At 44.2% G+C, this 21,588-nt stretch overlaps 1 protein-coding gene across 5 annotated transcripts; it reads right to left on the bottom strand.

Moving 5' to 3' along the window:
- Positions 1–735: 735 nt before the first annotated feature.
- tppp (tubulin polymerization promoting protein) lies at positions 736–20,034 on the bottom strand. 5 transcript variants are annotated; one of them, XM_018740694.2, is made up of 5 exons: positions 19,816–20,034; positions 9,062–9,139; positions 6,912–7,241; positions 1,519–1,672; positions 736–960 (listed from the first exon to the last, which is right to left on the bottom strand). In XM_018740694.2, the coding sequence occupies exons 3-5, from the start codon at positions 7,235–7,237 to the stop codon at positions 757–759; spliced, it is 684 nt and encodes a 227-aa protein (XP_018596210.2). In that variant the 5' UTR covers positions 7,238–7,241; positions 9,062–9,139; positions 19,816–20,034; the 3' UTR covers positions 736–756. The 5 variants fall into 5 exon arrangements, with proteins under 5 accessions (XP_018596210.2, XP_018596209.2, XP_018596211.2 ...); XM_018740693.2 differs by having other exon boundaries at positions 9,062–9,142; XM_018740695.2 differs by lacking the exon at positions 19,816–20,034 and adding an exon at positions 19,000–19,136.
- Positions 20,035–21,588: the final 1,554 nt, after the last annotated feature.

Raw genomic sequence — 21,588 nt, forward strand, 5'->3', positions numbered from 1 at the left:
GACACAAATGAAGGCCAGTCTTGAACTAAATTATACTGTACTGTTAATTATTCTCCTCCATTGAACATTGTTTTCGGCCTAGGATTATGTCTAATCTGTACCCGGAACCCTGGCTCATTACGTGACGCGTACGGCACGCCACGTTGGTCTAGATGCAGGTGGTTGACTTGCGCCGAAGAAACCGCTTGTCAACGGAAGAAGTTATTTGAAAAGTGTGAAGAAACGACAGAAGAAGAACTATTACAGTTTTGTTTGCATCTGCTTCCTTAATTAAATACCTGAAAGGAGTACAATTTATGCATAACTGCAAAAACGTTTCACAAAAAATATAGAAATAAATAAATAAAAATGAAAAAAAGTGCAATCTTGGAGTAGTTAGTCGTCTTTGTCAAATACCTTTTTTCTTACTTGGCAACGTGTTATTTGTTATTACTTCTTTTAGTCCTTTAATGATGATAAGTCTCTAAAATGAATGCTGAACCTGTTGCTTTCCCCCCCGAACCCCGCCGGTTCACTTGGAAGCTTGGCAGTAACGTGCTGTTGGGATGGAATGTATCCAGCCAGTACTGTCTCTGTCAGAGCACATGTAAACTGTATTCCAGTTTTCACGCATCAGAAGGACACGAGAGCTCACAGATGAGTGGAAATACAACATCCTGTCCTGTTTTTGTGCTTTGATAAAAAATTTTTTTTTAGAAAACGAATAGCGTGGGTGGTGGTCTGTTTCCGCTGCGATCCCTCTGCTCCGCTCCGTCGTCACACGGGCTTGGGAGGGGGTTTGACCTTCTTCTCGTACGTGCCGGCGTGTTTGTATCCCGACACGTATCCGGACGTGTCCACAATCTCCACGCGGCCCGCCTTGCCCTTTCCCCGCCCGGTCTCGTCGAAACGCTCCTTGTGCGAGCCTGTGAACTTGGTGGTGTCCGTCAGGCGGGAGACTGTCGGGGAGGCCACGGCTCTCTGTGTGGAGGGGGATCGAGGAGTGGGTTATGTAGCGCGGACACATTCGATAGCTCACGCGGTCCCAGATCACGTTAAATTACCAAATCCCTTAACGTGTCCACTTGTCTTTTCACGTCACTTCCAGTTAACAACCACTTTTGACACAAACACTCTTAATCAATATGATATGTGCATAACTGCCAAAAACCACAAATTTTAGAAAGAACGAAAAAAGCAAACGTGCATCCAGGATTGTAAAACCTGTAAATAAACCTCTGTAAAACCTTAAATAAGCCAGTTGCAGTATAACTGAAATTCTAACAGTCAAGGACTGAACGAAAGCATTTAATAATCATTAAACTGAATACAAAATCAGTGTTAGCTGTATTTCACCTTTGATCTTCTGTACAATGTTCATATTACGGTAGGGTCGACACCAGCACATACACTAATGGTAGGTTCAGTATGAATTAACCACACTAGAGAAGTCTCGGGAATGTCCTCCGAAATGGAATAAAGAGGAAGGTCCCGAGGTATAATTAACTCGTGGCTGTGACAGATTTGACTGGGCTTTACCGTGACTCCAGATATGATGGGTGACTTTCCTTCTACCATCTTAAAGACCTCTTCTGCCGCTTCCTCCGCAGTCTTGTCCTTGAACCGTTTCCTGGCGAGCTCCCCCAACGCCTCCTTGAACTGGTCAAACGTGATCGTGCGACAGGATTTCTTCCTACGATGACAAAGACGATTGAGACGCAGGTTAAAAACCAATGTATTTCTCAACAACAAAACTGTGCAGCATTATCATTAAAGTCATTAAACACATATTATTACTTTGCATGTACATTTCAAACCTGGACTTGGTGACACTGTGACAGGCCGTCCTTTATTCTGTAATGAGGCAACGGGTGGCGTACCGGTTAGAGCCGTCATCGCCATGCAATAAGCAACAACCGGGGCTGAATCCCACTCGTACTGTAATACCCTTGATCAGGGTGCTTACCATGAATTACTCCAGTAAAAATGAGCCTGCTGTGAAAATGGGTAAATAATAAGAAGCTCAGTGTGCAAACCTAAGTCACCTTGGACAAATGCAACAGATGAAATGAATAAACAGGCAGCAGTGTTTTACGATGTATGTAACCTACAAAACAGGGATATAAAGCATTCACATGTAGCACTCAGACACAACTAAATTAAGTTGTCTGCTTAAAAAGCTTGACCGGTGGCTACGCTGTGTATTCTTGTAGGTGTAAAACTATTCCCTGATGCAACATATTCTAAAAATACACCATTTGTCACTTAGTAAGTTCGAGCCATGTCATTAAAAAAAAAAAAAAAGTTTTCTTCGAGTGGGGGAGGAATTTATCAAACTGGCCCGCACGCAGCAGCTCTCCGTTTCATGTTAGAAAGCACATAGTAACACAAACACAAACAGAAATTGCCGTGGAGATAAATCGCATAAACACGGGCCTGTAAAAGCCGCCGTTGCCTCGGTTACCTGCTGTCATAGTAACACAGCACAGTAAACAGGCCTGTTTGGGTTTATTATTAATTTGACTTTGCCAATGACCACTTTTGTTTGGGCAGTCCTTTACCGCTCAACATTTCAGGGGATCATTCCTCTCGGCTTGTTCCGTGCTGTGCAATGTCAGACGTGAAATTCTACTACTTCCAGCTGGCCGGTCGTATCTACGGGCGACGTACGTGTGTCTGGTATAAATTCTCCTCGCTGTATTACCTTTTTCTTACCTGGATCAGCAGCGTTAAATAAACGGTCGTGAACCGCAAAGACCGGAACAAGTCAAAAGGAATACGCAACCGTCGGGTGCCGATGTGTTTGCAGGAGCTCTTGAAGTGCTGCAGCTTCTTAAGTTGTATGCATCAACAACGTTGCTTTAAGTAAAGTAGCTGGATGCAACTACTTAAATATATATATATCGCACACACACAGAGGCAACAACTGCTAATCCCGAATGGGGTCGCGGCGAACCAGAGCCTAACCCGGCAACACAGGGCGCGAGGCTGGGGGGGGGGCATGGGACACACCAGGGACGGGATGCCAGTCTGCTGTACGGTGGGTCCGGGGTTCGAGCCCCACACCCACCATACAGCAGGCACAGCCCCTGCCCTTATATATATCAGATTACATCCAATTTTATAGTCTATCTTCCCAGATTGTCCTGGCACAGGGTGAGCGGTAAAGGGGCTGTAGAGCAAAGTGTCAAAGTAAAGCAATAAGACTAGATTTACTCCCCACATTATGGCCCTCTGGAGATGATGTACAACTGAAACCGTGAGTACTTACACTAACAGTTTAATAAAGCAGTGCTCGTGTAGACTTCTCCAGCTCAAACAAGGCAGAGCCTCATTTCACCTTGCAGAGGACATAGCAAGCAGTGTCCTGGGCTACACAAAGGAGTCCTTTCTCTCCACGGCCATAGCGGAGCCGCGTGCGAGGCCAGCGGAGCCCATGTCCGCACGTCTGCGTCCGAGCCGTGTGGCCCGGTCCGCAGCTCACGCCTGGAGACCAAACAGCTCATAACACCCCCCCCCCCCCTCGCCCCCCACAGGAATCCTTTCATTACCCAGCGCCCGGGTGTAAAGTATACACAGCGCGCGCACTTTCCTTAGCGCTCCGCGGCCCTCGCGCATCACTGACTAGTCACTGCTTTACTGTGCAATTGGGCTCTGGGCGCCCCGTTCCGCACTTTCTATTTGGGACCTGCGGAGGCCAACGGGGGCGAAGTAAAGTCCCGCGTGGCACACTCCAAGGCTTCGCAATACAGAACTTAAATTGTAATAAACAGAGACAAACAACGTACAAAAAGTAAGTGATATGTCCGCTCTGGGTGGGATCACTTCCCCTTCTCGTCGCTCCTTCGCGCACATGTGCCACGGTAGCGCGGCTTTTAGCGCCTCTTTGTAGCTAGCGATGCTTCTTCTCAGATGGTATCGGAGGGATGACACCCCCAGCAGATCTGCTCAACCAGCTGCCCGGCGTGTATCTCTTTACTAATTATTAATGACAGTGCCGTAACGGGAGTCTTGCACAATTTTCCACTCGACTGAATGGGAACGTCCATTAGCTGTACTAGCAAAATCTTTAAACCCGGGCAGTTTGTCCGAGGCTAGGATTTCCTGTCCGGGGAGGCCGGCTACGTCCACCAGTCGGGCCCGGCTCTCCCGCGGACGAAGGCCAGGGTTCTCTCCGCCCCGGCCTCCGCGTTCCGGCACTGCGGTGTAGGACTGTGTTTATACGCAGAGCTCATCCCGGGATGAAGCTTTTCCAGAGCAGCTCTTGAAAGAACGCAGAGAACTGGCGAGCGTTTTATCGTGGGTGAAGCGCAGAAAGGCTTGCACCCGAGGTTCGCCTATTCCACTGGTCCGAAGGTATGGTATTCAGACCTGCTGGACACGGAGCCTACAAATCGCAGAGCGAAACCTTCCACGAAATGACCGAACTTCATTCCAGCACAAAAACAAGTGCAAACTGCCTCATATGTTATTGATGAGAAATACACCAAAGAATGTGTGTTTTCCCACGATACACCCAAAAGTGCTCATAACTGTTTAATAACTCAAGCGGTTATTAAAAATTATGACTGTTAAGGGTGTCACGGACTCAACGCCGGCACCGTGTTAACCACAGAGCCCACAGAAAGGCTGTGACATGCCTTCCTTTCCTCTTAGTCGGGAAAACAAGTTTAGATCTTAGTTTAAACATTAGTTTATACATTTTTTTCAACATTGTAGAATATCTTGGCTCACAGTTTCAGTGAACAATCCATCATAAAGTCTACAATTTGTTATATTACCTCTATTTATACGTGAATGATCATAGAGGGCAGCCTTGTTGAATATAAAATGTCAAGGGTAAATTACAATTATTGTACCCTTAGGATGATTTAATAAGGCTGATTAAATGAAGTGGATGGATTACTTAAGCGCATTTTCAAGCCTAAAACCACCATTTCGAAGCTCAGAGTTGGCCGCTTACCCACACAGTTTACTACACTCTAGGAAACACACTTTTTCATTTCTGTCCAAACCAAGAGAATCAGTTTAAAACACCAAATTATGGCTCATGTCATTTGGATTTAGTAGGAACTGCCTGTCAATCTTTGTGTCCAGTAAAAATGTGTGATTGATGACTAAACTGTGAATTGAAGTTGCTCCGTAGTGAAATTCAGATACTACAAGCTGTAACATTGTCAAATTCAATGTTTTTCCAGAGTCATTTTAAATCCGTATATGAAAAAACATAAATAACGGTCACCGGAGTCAAACCAAAGAGTAAGATGAACATTTCTCAGTGTTTTTTTTTTTAAAAATGTTTTCAGCCCTTTTTTTCTGGTTGTAAAATGACATTTTGCCAGGTTTCCCAGATGAACGTGTTCCTCACTGCAGCAGGACTTTGGTGTCGTGGGAAAAGGAAGAGCTTTCATTCTGAATAAATCCATGGCATCTTAACTCTGATTTCTCCTGAACGTCCCTTAGTAGCAACAAAAATGGAAAATGAAGACTAAATGTTTGAAGCATGACCTTTGACAGGACAATTAGAGGGAAGACTTGATGCGATGAGAGGAGACAAATCCATCCGAGAACACAGCCACGATGTGCTTTTTAAACATCTCGCTCCAATACATCTTTTCCTTGCATTGATGCGGCACAAGGGAGTTGAAATGAAACTCAAAGAGAATTTGCAGAACTCATATTTAGATCAGAGAGACAGACTCCACATTAACCATGATTGTTTTTTAGAAATATGACAACTTGCCCTAAATGACAAAATGCCCTAAATATTTCTGTGAAATGGACCTAAATCTCATCCTGCTGTTCTTTACTGCACACATTTGTCTCAAAGTAAAGGGGATAAAACTGACATCTCACTGGATTTTTCTCTTCAACAGGTGCATCCCAATCCTGTACTATGTTACCCATGGCCTGATGCCCCGCTTCTACTAAACTTTTTAGCCTGGCTGACATTACACATAAATATAGCTTTTTTTTAATAGTAATAAGTCCTCTGTCGTCCTTTGCAAGAATACTCTAAAAATAGGGCTCTTCACATACTTGTCCTTAATCATGGTTTTCTTCTTAGCTTCTGGATGTTCACAGCTCCCTATTAAGAATTAACATTCAACCATTATTTTTTGAAAGGAACAAAAAATAAGGACTATGGCTGCTTAACTTGACTCCAGAAACATCCATAATTCAACCGATTTCCTCCCGTGATACCATTCCATTTCAGAAAAAAGCAACACAATGCAGCTGATGCGCTTCATTTTACAATTACATTTATTCATTTAGTGGACGCTTTTGCGATGCACGTTGCCAGGAAAACAAAAGTGTGTTTCACCATCTGATAATGTTCTTGAAAGTGTACGATGTTAGGTAACACACACACACATTTTCCGAACCGCTTGTCCCAAGCGGGGTCGCAGCGAGCCGGAGCCTAACCCGGCAACACAGGACGCAAGGCCGGAGGGGGAGGGGACACACCCAGGATGGGACGCCAGTCCATTGCAAGGCACCCCAAGCAGGACTCAAACCCCAGACCCACCAGAGAGCAGGAACTGGTCCAACCCACTGCGCCACCGCGCCCCCCTGTTAGGTAATAATTAGGTAAAAATCGTAGGTAACAACATTGTAAGTAGCTTTGGGGAAAAGCATCAGATAAATGAATAAATGTAATTGTTAGGTTTTTATGTGAAGCCACACGCAATTATTTATCCATTTATATATCTGGGTCATTGTTACCACAGCGATACAGTGTAAGGACCTTGATCAAGGGAACTAAAGCAGCAGGCAGGATTTAAACCTGGGTCCTTTGAGTGGAACGAGGCAGCATTAACCACTACGCCACCTGCTGGCCCTGCAGGTAGGAGGCCAACGGGCAGACAAATAGCTAACTGTATCGGCAACATTGCTCCCTCTCACTGAGAATGGAAAAAAGACATGCGTACTTGACTTTCGTGAAGACGATGTCCACGTCGGTGAGGGTGATAGCCCGGCCGTCGATGATGCCGCAGTCCTTGCACAGCTTGGACCAGTTCTTGCCGTGCATATCCTTTCCGGTGGCGCGAGTGTCGCCGTGGATGGCGAAACGGCGGAAGGACTCCTCCAGCGCGGTGAGCTCCACAGGCGTGGCCGACCCCGCCTTGCTCTCACCGGTCCCGTTGGACTCGGACGAGAGCCTTTTCAGGGCGCGGTCCTTCGAGTGCTCGCTGGGCGGTCGCAGCGGAGAGTGGTGGGGGGGGTGCTTTGCCATCTGGACCTTAAACTCCGCCATGTCTCTGAGGTGCACATAAGAACACGGGGAGGAAACAGTGAACAAAACCGAGCTATGTCCTCCTGCGATTCCAACTCGGCAGAAGGCAGAGCTAGAGGACGCCGTAGGCTTTGCTCTTAGCCGAAGTGTGCCTACGCTCATTTCATTTCTGTAAGCAGTGAGGGGATAAATGCTACATGAATAAGATCATTGTAAAAGATGCTATGGTATAGTAATAAAAGAAAATGATTCATTCACAATGTCCAGGGGGTCTCAGGCCTGGACAACCAAACAAATCCATTTATATTTACTTTCAGTGAGGTAATACATTGCATTTACGTTTATTTATTTAGCAGATGCTTTTCTCCAGAACGACTTCCAATGAACTCTACGTAGTGTTACCAGCCCACACACCTTATTCACCGTGGTGACTTACACTGCTGGATACACTACTTACACTGGCTCACTCATCCACACATCAGTGGAACACATACACTCTCTCTGTGTCACACACACACACACACTAATACAGGCACAGGTTAAACCTCATCTCAGGACAGATGCATTCATTCAGGTTAGAGGTGGATTAATGCTCTCATTCGCACACAATCAGCACAATAATTAAATGAAATAAACTAAAGCTTACAGCCAAAATGGAATTACACAACCATTTAATAATTATTATGATCTACGCATTTATGCAGCCAAATAACTTTTACTGTATCAATTCTGGATAAGTACCTTGCTCAAGGACACTGCACCAGGAGGTAGTATGCAAATCTTGGCCTTCAACTGCAAGGCACTGGCTCTAATCGCTACGCCCCCTGCTGTCCCATACAACTAAGAACAGAGAGATTTCCAGAGCTGTGATCAGGGCACAGTCATCAGGTCTTGGCACACAGATCGATGACCCTGTGGCCCGGTCTCTCCAAGTCCAGACCCCCAAGACCTGTCTGCCCGTCTCTGGCTCTGGGCGTAGCGCCGCTCACCGAGCCTCTGCACCGAGTGTTGAAACCAGCCAGCTGGGCCAGAGAGAGCCTCCTTCTCCGTGGACCGGCTGCGAACGGCTCGATGTTACGATCGCTGTGCCGCCACAGCGAGGATTATTAATAGCGCCCTCCGGAGGGGGAGACGGGAGCGCAGAAGCACATTGGGGGAGACGGCCGAGAGACGGTAAATACCAGAAGCTTGCAGAATCAACCCTTCGCGCATCACAACAAATCTGATAAACCTCTTTTATTGCGTTCATGACGCTTTTAATTCTGTAGAGGTTCCAGTCATTCTCATAGCTTGTTATTATAGCTCGATTACTATAAGTAGATACTTGGCATCTTTATCACTGGGTGAGTCATAAATTCAGTTTTATGGAGTGGCAATGAATAAGGCTACATATAATGGAAACTTTCACTTTCTCTAGCAAAGGACAAAAAAAATGCACCTGCAACTGCCAGACCTGAGTTACAAAAAATTCTTTAAGCAAAACACAATAAAAACAATCATAAAACTTTTCGCAGCCACTAAATCATAACCAGTTTTTGACAGAACCAAAGCTAGAATGGTATACTTAGAACTCTAAATGTGCCAAACAAGGTATTTCAGACCCAAGACTTCCAAAGTCAAACTGAGCATTTTAAATAGCAACAAGGTCATTATTGAAAGCCTAAATCTGTCTTCAGCATATGTCACATTTGCATAAATGGCTCTGTTAAACGCACCAAAACTGTTTCTGCAGTGTACTGCTAGAGTTACGTTCATGACGGGAAGGTTTTCCGAAATCTCGAATCCTTTGAAAGAACATAAAATCACAGACGGCCAGCGTTTCACTTCTACCGGGCCTGAACTCACTCTGAGCAAGCAGCGTCCGTCCAGCCGTTGGCTTGTTCGTCCGAGCCGCTCGTAGAAGGGGATTGCTGTCTTCGCCTTCTGCTGCAGAGACAGTACACACACAGTGGGTCAGTGTGTGTGTGTGTGTGTGTGTGTGTGTGTGTGTGTGTGTGTGTGTGTGTGTGTGTGAGCGAGAGCGCAGGTGTCTGAACTCAAAGGGCAAAGTTACACCATTCATAGCTTTCAATAAAAAAAACCAGCACACTACATTTACATTTATTCCTTTAGTAGACGCTTTTCCTCAAAGCGACATAAACGATTATTAACCAGTATTTCGCTGACGCATTCATCCAACGTGACTTACAGGGATAGATGCACGGCACTAAACTCCCTAACAATCACTCAGCCGCGTATGCAGCAATGTAACACACACACACAAAGTGTTAAGTGTATGTAAGACCAAAAAAAAAAAAAAGAGCTGAATGAGCACAGGTGGACAGAAAACCAGCAAAACTGAAAATTAATAAAGGAAAACTGCCGTGTAATGTTTTGTTATTAGAACTACTCATGATGTAACTGCCCGTTTTAATGAGATTTAATGAGATTTCAGTATAAATGGGTGTCACTGTCGGGGCTGAGGAACACGCATTTTTCACTACTAAAATTAATGGTCATTTTGTCCACAAGTTAAGAGAATTCACCTTACAAAGGGTTTTTTCGGAGCACGTTACCTTCATAAGGTGGGGGGAAGGCTGTATAACTCACTTGATAGTAAAGATGGTCGTTGGCCACTGAGATAATAAAGCCTCATAACAATGCAAAGTGAACAAAAATGCTGTGAAAGATGTAGCCACTTGAGAGGGTGCAGCTTGTAAAAGAACAATTCGGTGAACTGTGGGTATACATAAATATCTACAGTACATATTGTAACGATCCACGTTACCGTGAGTTGGAGCGGGAAGCCCGTTTGTTGTAAATAGTTGCATTATGGGAAATGTGAATTAAAGTGTGCAACCACTGGGGGAACTTACAGGCAAAATAAAGGGGTGACCGTGTTTGCTAGTGGAAAGAAAGCCTGGGGGTGGCTTAGGGTGCAGGTTCTTCAGGATAAGGGATCTGTGGTGTGAAATAATAATAATAATAATAATAATAATAATCATCATCATCATCATCATCTCTGTGTCTTAGTGTTCTATTTAAAATGAATGTTCTCTCTATGTCCTTCGCTCCATCTGAACCTGTAGTTTTGCGCACTGCAGCATCTACTGTATATTGCTAGTTGTCTGAGTTCTAAAACTAACATCTTTTGTGATACAATAGGGTCAGAAACAAAATTGGGAATTTGGAATTAAATTCTAGGCTCCTATATATATGCTACATTTTATGATATATAAGAACTCAGTGTCAGTAATCCCTTGTCCTGCAGTGGTCATGGGCCTGTCTCAGAAGCAAAGCCTGTCTAGTCTAGGTGGGGATGGGATGGCAATCCAATGCGGTGTAACCACAGACTTATTCGCTGCCAGGAACCTACATCCTATTGCACAGCCTGAGTGTTGTGAGGTGCCAGCACTACCCAGTGCACCACCATGCTGTCTTACATATAATTAACCCAGGTCAATTTAGAGTGTGCAAAATAATGATGTGAAATATTTTACGTTATTTTAAACATGAAAAAAGTACAACTGGAATGAAACGGAGTTAAATGCATTTGCTGTTCAAGGATTATTCCTCACTCGTTAAATTTCTAGGAGAACTATGACTCATCAGAAAGAGGAATACGATGTGCTTCATCGTCCTCTGCAGCCAAACACAGTAGGGTAGTCAACATCCTGTTTGAAACACAAATCTGTATTTGGAGAAGTTGTGATAGAACACAGACAAGAAACTCCAAAACAGATCAGATAAACGCGAAGAGTGCAAAAACACCTTATGTTTTTCTTTTCGTTTTACAGCTTGCTAGGTTTTATTTTCTCTGTATTAGCTGAGCTAGGAATACAGTGCATGATGTAATTCCATGAGGTATGAGTTAAATGCAGGTTAAACACCTCGTCAGAATACATCTCTAGTGTCCCAGAAGAGCAGAACCCAGGACTACGTTATGTCGAGACACAACGCTTAGGTCACAGACTTAAAAGTTGAACCGAGTGACCCCGCTAGCTTACCCTGACCTTGGGAACAGAGAAAACCCAACAAACCCAACTGACCCAAACTTGGCTCACCTTTCAGTTGTCCCCATAGTATTCGGCCCAGCTCCAGAAGAGCAGGCTCACAGGGCTTGGGTTACCATGGCAATGCGCAACCAGGTTCAGACGGCTCTCTGGGGTTCCAAGAAAGTGCCCTTCAGCCTGAATGGTCCCCTTCCAGGGTTCGACAGCCAAGGAGCGAGCGAGCGGCACAGCGATGAACCTGCTCTCCTCCGGCCTGGAGTTCCAACCAAAGTCCCGCTAGAAGTTCTGACTTGCGTCAAAATCACACTTGGGTCAAACCATTAACTGCTCTGCGTTAATTCAGCAGTAGCCTCTTACACTGGATCAACTCCCACCTCTGACTGTATGGGTGGAGCCAGAGAAATCTGATTTTTTTCCATGTATGTTTCTCATAAAAAAGAGCAACAATAGGCGTTGAGAACCGTCGTTAGCACACATGAAGAAGACACAAAAACCTACCCAGGGTCTACTTAAGCACATTATATTTTCGCCTTTGCTTTTCAAAATAAACAAAAGGATAATTAATCATAGTCAATACTGCCATTCAGGACAGGGGACACTGGGGGACTATTGTGTTGTCAAGTGTGAGCGTGTCTGGGGCACACACACACACACAAACAGAAAGTGACATCGCACACTGTCACCGCAGCCAGCCTCGGCTCCCACACACCACAGGTGCCGATGTGTGCGCGCGTGTGTGTCACTTGGCAGCTGTCCACCGGTTAGTCACGGAGTGTAACCTGACCAACGTTCCCCACAGAGGGAGCATCGAGCCAGTCACTTAGATTATCGCCTTTACACACTATGATGAGTAAGGCTTACTGAAAGGTGTAGAAGCTTTAAAGAGATAAAATAGGTCAAGCGGAAAAATGAATGTAGAACAAACTGTCACCGCAGTAACATATTTACTGGACTCATTTTGTTCAACTGCATTTAGGTTACTTCATTTAGCAGACACTTTTCTCCAAAGCGACTTCCAGTGAACTTTGTAGTGTTATCAGCCCACACACCTTATTTATCGCGGTGACTTACACTGCTAGACACACTACTTACACTGGGTCACTCATCCATACATTAGTGGAACACACTCACTCTGTCTCACACACACTAGAGGGGAACCTGAACAGCATGTCTTTGGACTGTGGTACACCTGGTACACCTAGGCAACCTGGGTAATACTTGTATGAGACCAACGGCAGAAGAGTTCGTTCACCAAATGCCTTGTGGGGAGAAAAGTTTTCCAGTAAGTGGACTCAGACTTGAGCGGAACAGTGAGTTAATCACTTTAGCACAGAATAGTACGGCCCAGCACAAGGGGGAGAAGAGGCACCCACGGCACAGCGGCGCCCCACTCCCTAGTCGCCGATTTCCCATTCGCCTGCCTTCCAATAAGGTCGAGTGTCTGGGATCTTGAACCTGAGCCTATGATCAAGCCTAGAATCTGTGTGCATGAAAACACCCCCGAGCGTGTTGTCCCGCGTACCAAATTCAACACCCTTCGTGCCGGTCCACCCTCGGCACTTTCGGCACTGTGCAGCACAAGCTTGCACAATAAAAGACTTTCGGTTTGCACCTAACCCGAGTGCCTACCTTGCCGAGTCCTGTGGAACTGAGTGCGTTAAATGGCTTCTTATACCACACCGAAAAGAAAAGAATGAGAGCGAAAAAAATTTCATCTAGCTATGACTTTCCAGACATAAAAAACTTAAAATCCTACTCAAATTCCAAGACACGCTTTCCTGCAAATGACCATACAAATATGTATGTGTGTTAATCACTACGAACAATATCACATTCTATAGGTACAGCTCATCTATCCCATATTAATTTAGTTGACATTGGCCAGGAATTGAGGGTGTGGATCTTGAACCGTACAAATATTTGATGTAAATGTCTGTACGGTTTTGTTTCAACACGCACCCGTCAGACCCGTTTGCCCGAAGCTCCACATGTCTACGGCTCTCACACTTGGGGAAGCCTTTCCGTGTGTGCAGAGCATCATGGCTTCCAATGGCGCGGGCAGCAAAGTCTGGTAAATGTTGTATTTATTTACTGTGACGCCTTTGCACTCTTGCAACTGTGGCGTCCTTTGTGTTTGGACGAGTACAACAATGGCAGCGTGGGACAAAGGCGCCTTTCGCTCTCTTCATCTTACACTGCGGGATCTCAAGTGCCTTAGGCTCGCCGTAGCGCTGGCCTCCTCTCGCGCCACGGCGTTACGGCTGTCCAATACACTTTCCTGCGAGAATAGCTTGCGAAAGGCTCGCAACTCATGCGGAACGCTAAAAATAAAAAGAACAAGCATGAAAAACGCGGACCGGCCCGAGAATGTCACAGAATGTGTGTGTTCTGCGTGTGTAGGTGTACGATTATTGAAGCATCCACAGGTCAGATCAAAACATGACCCGCTGCTAGGCTCCATATTTATTGATTATTTCTTTTTTTTATCTTGGAATATATTTATTCCGCAGTGAAGAAGTGCGGCACTGGCTTTGGTTCTGGCGAAAATACCAGTGTAAATACACCGTCAGGCAGAACCAATGAAGTTTCTGCTTCTATCCAGCTGTGTGGATCCAGCATAATTGTACTGTAAGGTGCTAATTTTGTTCATAATTGGATTTTGTCCTCTTCATTTCTGTTTTTTTTTTTTTGAAATAACAAATTCTTTATTTGTTACCTCTATATTCACTTAGAATTGACTGTAGTTATACATGCTTTGCTGGTGAAAACGAAGACCCGTAGCGGCACAACCATTCCACTGTATGATAAAATGACAAAAACTTCTTTTATTTCAGATAAACTGCAGGGTTTAGGAACTAAAAACGTTTTCTTGGTTTTCAAGTACTCTTCCTTTATTGTCCCCTCGCAATAATATTCCATTACTCAAATCGTATAAGTCATTTATTCTAAAAGCACCAGTCCTGCAAATAGCCACTGTCACAAAAACCCCATAAAGTATATCAAACTTCATTTTAATGCAGTAACACAATACCCAACTATGTATCTCTTCCAGTAATATGAAGAAACTCCTTATAAACAATGAGATTACAGTGAAAAAGGCCAGATGAGAACTTAAGGTTTGACAGCATTAATGTCCTGAAAAGGAACTTTGTGGGTTCAGCTGATCTGGCCGAGTTTTACGTCCAGTTCTTTTTAGATATTTTGAGACGGTAAGTAGGCTATTGAAAGCAATGACTGAGAATTAAGCATTTCAGTGGACAGAAACTGAGAAACTGTGCATTTCATATGTTCACAGCAGTCCTTGTAGCCTTTCAATGAAGTCCTGTGTACATTTCTATGTACAAAGTGCTCTGTAATGACCCTATAGTGCGATACATTTTAACATGTTCCTCTTTTCCTTCCTTTCCCCCAATTCTCTTCTCCTCTTTCCCAAAGACGAAAAATGAAGACAAGCACATGTAGTGCGAAAGAGAATATTCGCATATCTGTCTTGTTGGGGTGCACTATAGTGTTTAGGGGGTGATCAGCAATGCATTTAGGAAATGATGACGACGACCAGTGTTGTGTTGTGTCAGGGAGGTCCTCTAAAGTGGACAGCAGCCATACTGTGCCATTAAGCCTGGGTGCACAGCAAAGGTGTCCGCAGTCTCCCTCCCTGCCCCGCCCCGCCCCGCCCTCCCAACCCCCTCTAACCCCCACCCCAGAAGCGTCCCCGCCAGCCGGCCACAACCGCGCCTGTCAGCGACGGCCCTCGTCCCGCTCCGTGCTGATGACATCAGTGCTCGGAGCGCTCCGGCCACAGCGGGACTGACTCAACGCCGTGCGCTGACCCTGTTCTCCAGCAACAGCTCTTTCCCCTCAACAGATAACAAAGACCGAGAAAGATTCCCCGTGCTGATGATCGCAACCACTGACCGAACTACTGCCATCAAAACAAAGGAAGAAAAAAAACTGTAAGGATAGAAACCGTCGAAACACTCACTTGTTTCGTGATACGCATCATACTGGAGCTATAACCCACTTACACATGCCAGTGAACCCCCGGTGGCCTCGTCGAGCAAGATCTCACACACAACGGTGGAAAGTGTGTAATGACAAAGGCCTTCCAAACCTCTCCCCCAGTCATCCCTGCAGCGTGTCACCAGCTGAAAGGTGTGAGGGACTTCATTTCAGTTCATAAAAGGGAACATATTCTCTGTGTAAACAAAACCATCGCATTCCGCCAGCACTAGATTAAATACCAGAGGTGGGGGGGTTGGGGGGGGGTTGGTAAAATTTCCCTGCTTTACTGTGTAGGAACAAGCAGAGAGTTACAAGTATGTGAGGTATGGGTCACAGAAGGCTGAACAGAACACAGTAAAGGACTCTTCTCTGTAGGATGTAATATATCTATACTCTGTAGGGCACGCTGGGGGTGTAAGGTCTTCACCTGAACAGTTGGGGGTCAGTAACTGTATTACCGTGACAGTAACTGTGTATTTAAGGGTAAAGACATTCCAGGTTCTCAAAAACATACTTCCCTGAATGGCTGCATCAACTGTACTGGATGAAATTAATGCAACATGTGGGACTGAACGTCACTGATTTCTAAAAATTGTTCATCTATTACTGACTCACACAGCAGTCAGTGTTTCCTGTACCCATATTTCCTTCGTCATTATTACTTTTTATTTGACACCTTTTTCCCAAGGTGACTTATAACTCTAGGTTTTTACAAAGCAATATATTACACTGGGTCCTCAACTTATGAACACAAATAGTAGTAGAAGTCTGTTTGTAACTCCAGTTGCTCATATATACAACCACTACATCACTATCAATAAATGTTTAATACAGATGTCCTTGATTTATGAGCGAGCAATTTTCTGTAAATACCTCAGAGGAAACTATAATGAATTAAAAATTCACTGTGAAGGCTTTCATTTATTAACTTCATTATCATCAACCATTTGTCCTGTGCAGGGTCAGTGTGTTCCAGAACCTATCTTGGCAACATAGGATGTGGGACAAGGAATATCATGGATAGGACATCAGTCCATCACGTATCATGTCACACATTATGAATGACAGAGAATGTGTTCCACTGATGTATGGATGAGTGACCCAGTGTAAGTAGTGTATCTAGCAGTGTAAATTACCGCGGTGAATAAGGTGCGTGGGCTGATCACACTACATAGAGTTCATTGGAAGTCACTTTGGAGAAAAGTGTTTGCTAAGTAAATAAATGTAACTGTAACTACCTTTAATTCACTTGAAACAATGTGCAAAATTCATAAAGCATCTGAATAAATTCAGTTTGACTTGTCGAAAAAAATAGAGACACCTCTATTTATTCACTGGATAGAGTCTGTAAAAGACTTAGACATAGTTATAATAAAGAAAATAAAAACCTTACAGCATTCTTTTGAAATGTGAGCTGCATTAAAAGTTATGACTGAAAATTTAAATATTTCATCTCCACAAATTTATATTTAATGTAATTCTTCACCAATTTATTTAATAAATTTAGAATTAATAATAAAGCTGATACAAATATCAATAGTGGGCATAGCTGTTTTGTCGCATTTCGCAGTCTTTTATGAAAATGTTATTTAAGCGCGAAAATATATTTGTCAAGGAAAGACAATGTGTTAACATAACCCATATAATAATGTCCCTTTGGCTGTGTCTTCTGAGTGGTTACAGCCCTGGAACCATGAATCATGTGTAACAGATTACTAGCTTTATAGACACAGCTGCTACACTGGGAACAAATGTCCTGTGTAGATGAAACAATAAAATAAAATTGTAATTTTGTGGTGATTTTGAGACCTATATATACAATGTCTTCTTACATCAATGTTTAATGCATAATTAAACTTAATTTTTCATTAATGTGAAAAAATGTGCTACATATTTAAGGTTATACTGTACATTTTTTATTCAGTTTTCAGAATATTTTTAAACTCAGTTTTGCTCACCCTTACAGAAGCGATGCATCCTTTCATCTGTGGATCAGCTAACATTGTTAAACCTTATAAAAGCTGTATAACTGCAAACAAACTAGACCAATTTGCATTTCAAATTTAATTTTGCATGACAGAGGCCAGCGGCTAAAAGACTGCCCTTCTGCAGCCCATAGAAATCTGGGGCAAACCCAGTGAATCACTGCCTTTACTCATCATGCGCATCTAATTTAATATTAGCATATGGGACATTTGGTTATAAATAAAGGATTTCTGTAGGATTATACATCTGTTTCTTCCATTTGTTTATTTTTTACTACTGGGGTACAATTGGAACTGTAAAAAAAAATTGATTTTAACTCCACCAAGTTTCGCTCCAGCTTTGTCATCTTCAAAGTTGTACCAGACCCAGCTATCCGAGATGCCCCCACACCTCCGACAGTCCGAAAGCAGGCCGTGTGCTCCTCCAACGTACCCACTGAGAGTCTGACTTCTGTCTATACAGACCACAGTGAGCACATAATGCACAGCTCTAACCCCATGGTAAATGCATCTTTGATATTCTACCATGTAGCACACAGAGCATGAGCAGTGAGTTGACCTTATATTTTTAAGACGGACAGGGTCACATATAAACATTTTCCACAAAATTACGCAATGCTTTTGTCCCCCCAACAACTAGCGTAGTGTTATTTTTAACTTACAAATGATCTCTTATTAATGTGTTGCTGAGTTGACACTTAAAAAAAAAAAAAAAAAAAAAAAAAAAAAAAACACAAATAATAGTTGACCCTTTACACATGTAGGCAGTTTTGCAGGAGTGAGTCTTGACAAATCCCTTACTAAAAGCTCCTACAGCAGTAGCAAAGAGTGGGGCTTAAACAAGCAAACATCTGGCTACAGCTTTGTGTCCTTAACTACCATACAACAAGCTGCCATTTAATATCTTTATTTTTATTCCACTTGTGAACTATTAAACTTTAAACGCTAGGGTCAGCGAAGGCTTCGCCTAGACGGCTAATGCAGCTGTTGTGGTCATGCTGGAAATGCCCAAGAAAATGAGGTGCTGAGGTATGGTTAATTCGGGATATCTCATGGAATTCAGCATTGCTCAGATGATCTCACTGGGAGCTGAAGCTCAGAGTCCTGTACAGTGTGTGACTGTTTACTGTAGATATTGTCTGGACCAATCAGAACTCTGAATTCATAAGCCATGGGCTCATTTTAGTGCACTGCCCCTTGGCCAGCAGAGTCAATGAATCAGCTGTGATTCACTGCCTTGTCTACAAAGGCAAGTGTTAGTGCACTCATATTATTGCCAGATAAACCACTAGAGCAAAACAAACACTGCTTACAAGGTCTTGATGTCGCAAAGGGTGCCTATTCTATTCATTCATTTACACGCTACTCTTTAATTAGCAAAGCACTGTAAAATTTACCTACCAATACAAAATGTTCCAAAACGTGCTGCTGTACAGTGTACTAATGAAATCCACCAGCATGCATACAGTCTATCTGCATTTATCTCTAGATCATAAGGGAAGTTAATATTTTTTGATCCACTTTAAATTATAATAATTAGTTGATCACTTTCAGGAAGCTTGAAAATAAGAGTTATCGGAATTAAAGAGTAGTAAAGCACAAGCAGATTTAGCAGATGAACACAAATTGCATTGGAATGTCTTCATTTGCACCCATGAAGTACACAGGGATCAGTAAATTGCATAAACATAAAAATCCCACATACACAAAATCTGTGCGTTAAATTAATGGTTACTGGAAAAAAAAATAGTCATTACTCCTACAGCTGAACACATCAGGGCTAAAAAATACTTCAGCTTCTTACCATCAAGCAGCTTGGCCGTCGGACGAAAACAGCTTTTTATGTATGTATGAAGTGTCAAAATCTTGAATTTGTATCTCTCTGGATAAAAATAATGCAGCTGAACTACACAGTAAAACCTACGAGGCGCAACGCAAAACTACAACTACAGTGTAATAAATCAACACTGCATCGGATTTCTGATTACATTATTCCTCGTTCAATTTCTATATTCTATGTATGTCATGTGGAGGTGTGGGGGGGTGGTGGTGGTGAGGGGTGGTCACGTGACTTTGTTATTGCCCACCGCACGTCGAAATCAACAACAGCTCCCGTGTGGCGCATCTATAAATACCCGGCGTTCCATACATCCTCACCGTTACATGGAATTCATTGTTATTTCCAGCGATGTTACGCAGCAATAAGATGTGTAAGATACTAACATTGTGTGTGCGTTCGAAAAACGGCCCATCATCACTGGAGCGGGCAGGGGAGAGTGAAAAACGAAAGGAAGAAAAAGAGAGAAAAGATCCGACCGCAGCAGCAGTCATGACACATTCACATTGGTTGGCTCCGTTCTTTCTTCCCAAGACAATGTCAATGAATAAGAAAAAATAATTGGAAAAACGCCGCGTTTCCAACCCCGCGCGGCTGTGCGGTGTTATGTAAGGACCCCCAATGCCAACCCACGGACGCACGCTTCGAAGCCGCGGAAATCGACGACACGAGACCCGCGCGCGCGCGCGCGCGCACGAAACGAGCGGGAGGGGGCAACGCAGAGAAGTGCGGAGCGAAGCGAACGGATGCCGTAGGGAAAAATGCTCACGCGGGTCACCTCACCTGGTGCCGCCGGGCTCTCACTTCCCGCTCCCGCGTCCAGCTCCGGACGGAGGGTCAGTCGGTGTAGGTGCGCGCTCCGCGCTCAGTACCCGGCGCTCGGCGCGCGCCCGCTGCCTGCTGTTGGACCTTCGGGTCCCGCTGTCGGCACGCAGAGCGCTGCGATTGGCTCCGGCGGCCGCTGCATCTCCTCCCTGGTCCGCGAGCAGCCCTCACCACAGCGGCTCTTTGTCCGTTTTACCCTTAAAAGGCTAATGGGACGAGCTACCGCTGTCCTTCTCAATGGAAACGCACCCTTTATTATTGAGGGGGGGGGGGGGGGGGGACCAAAAAAAAAACCACACCACATATCTTCTCTTCCTGGATTGGGTTTAACTACTTTCACTCAAAATGAGATGGTAATTCTCATACAAAACCAAACTCCGAATCATGACACCCCTAAGAACTCATCTTGGCCCCAGTATTTCCTTAGTTGATGCTCTTGTCCATGGCCATAACCAACTTTACAAGGATTTATTTTTTCTGCCTTTGTTATAGAGCAGGGTACTGTACTGCTACTGCACTCTGATCAAGGGCATTAGAGCAGGAGTGGGACTCGAACCAGGGACCTTTGGCTTGTGAGGGAACAAGCCCTAACCGTCACGCCCCCTGCTGTCCCCATGTGTCCGACGTTGCATTTCCGCACACAAGTTAAGCGAGCGCCCATTTCACACGCACAAAGGTTTCTTGGCACCTGAAGAGAAGCCATGCGACAGAGAGGTGGAAAAACGCCGGATCACGAACCACCGAGCTTCACGACACCGCCGGGGGGAGACACGCTTGCACTGTGGAACAGCAAAGCTCTAGAGAAAAGGCACATTTATAAATGGCTTGAAGGAGGAAAAACAAAACAAAGTGAATATTTTCCAGGAAGTGCGCTCTGGCTGCAGGCCGACTGCAGCAGGTCTTTCTGCGACCCCATCTGCAAGGGCCGTGCGGGAAGAAGTTTTACTCCCCAGGACGACTGATTCGGGAGGCAGCTGCTGAAAGCAAACATCAGCCGAACTGACACACGCAGAGCGAGCTCGAAGCCGCTGCTACACTGTTGAATCGCGTAGGACCTCTGTACTCATCCAGTACGGAACCAAAGAGGTTATATAATAAATATTTCAGCAGAAAGCAGTGAGTGATTACAGATTATATAATTCAGTGGCCACTGGAGCCTCACTGTACGGTAGGGAACTTGGGTGGAGGGTTCTATGATGTAAGTGGATCTGAAGAATGGTTAAAAGTTAATATCGCTTCATGTCATCATTTTAACATATGTTAAGACCTATATTAAATAATAATAATGTAAGCAAGTACTACTTAAGTTCTGTTTAATTCCTGATTAAAATGTTTCATCTGAATTTCAGAACACACACCATAAATGCCACTCTTGTCAAAAAGCCCTCTCTGTATACCGATTACATACCCCTGGTAAATCACAACAGCACCATCCTGTGGCATAGTATCTTACAGGAGACACAGATACTGCACAGCCTTTCTCTGAATCACTCTACTGCCTGTGTCCATTCATCAGAATGCAAAGGCACCAGCATAGCAGGAACCCCCAAGAAGTGTATTTCAAGCATCGTAAGAGGAGTTACTGTACCATCTTCCCCTCAAGGTACATACTCAACCACTATAAACACCCTGCTTTATGCACAAGCAAAATAGCTTTGTGCAGCATATGTTGCTTTGAGCAAAAATTGTATCTGCACACTTAAATTAAGAACATTTTATTACAAAATAGAG

The sequence above is a fragment of the Scleropages formosus genome, chromosome 18, assembly GCF_900964775.1.
Source record: "Scleropages formosus chromosome 18, fSclFor1.1, whole genome shotgun sequence".
NCBI classification, from domain to species: domain Eukaryota; kingdom Metazoa; phylum Chordata; class Actinopteri; order Osteoglossiformes; family Osteoglossidae; genus Scleropages; species Scleropages formosus.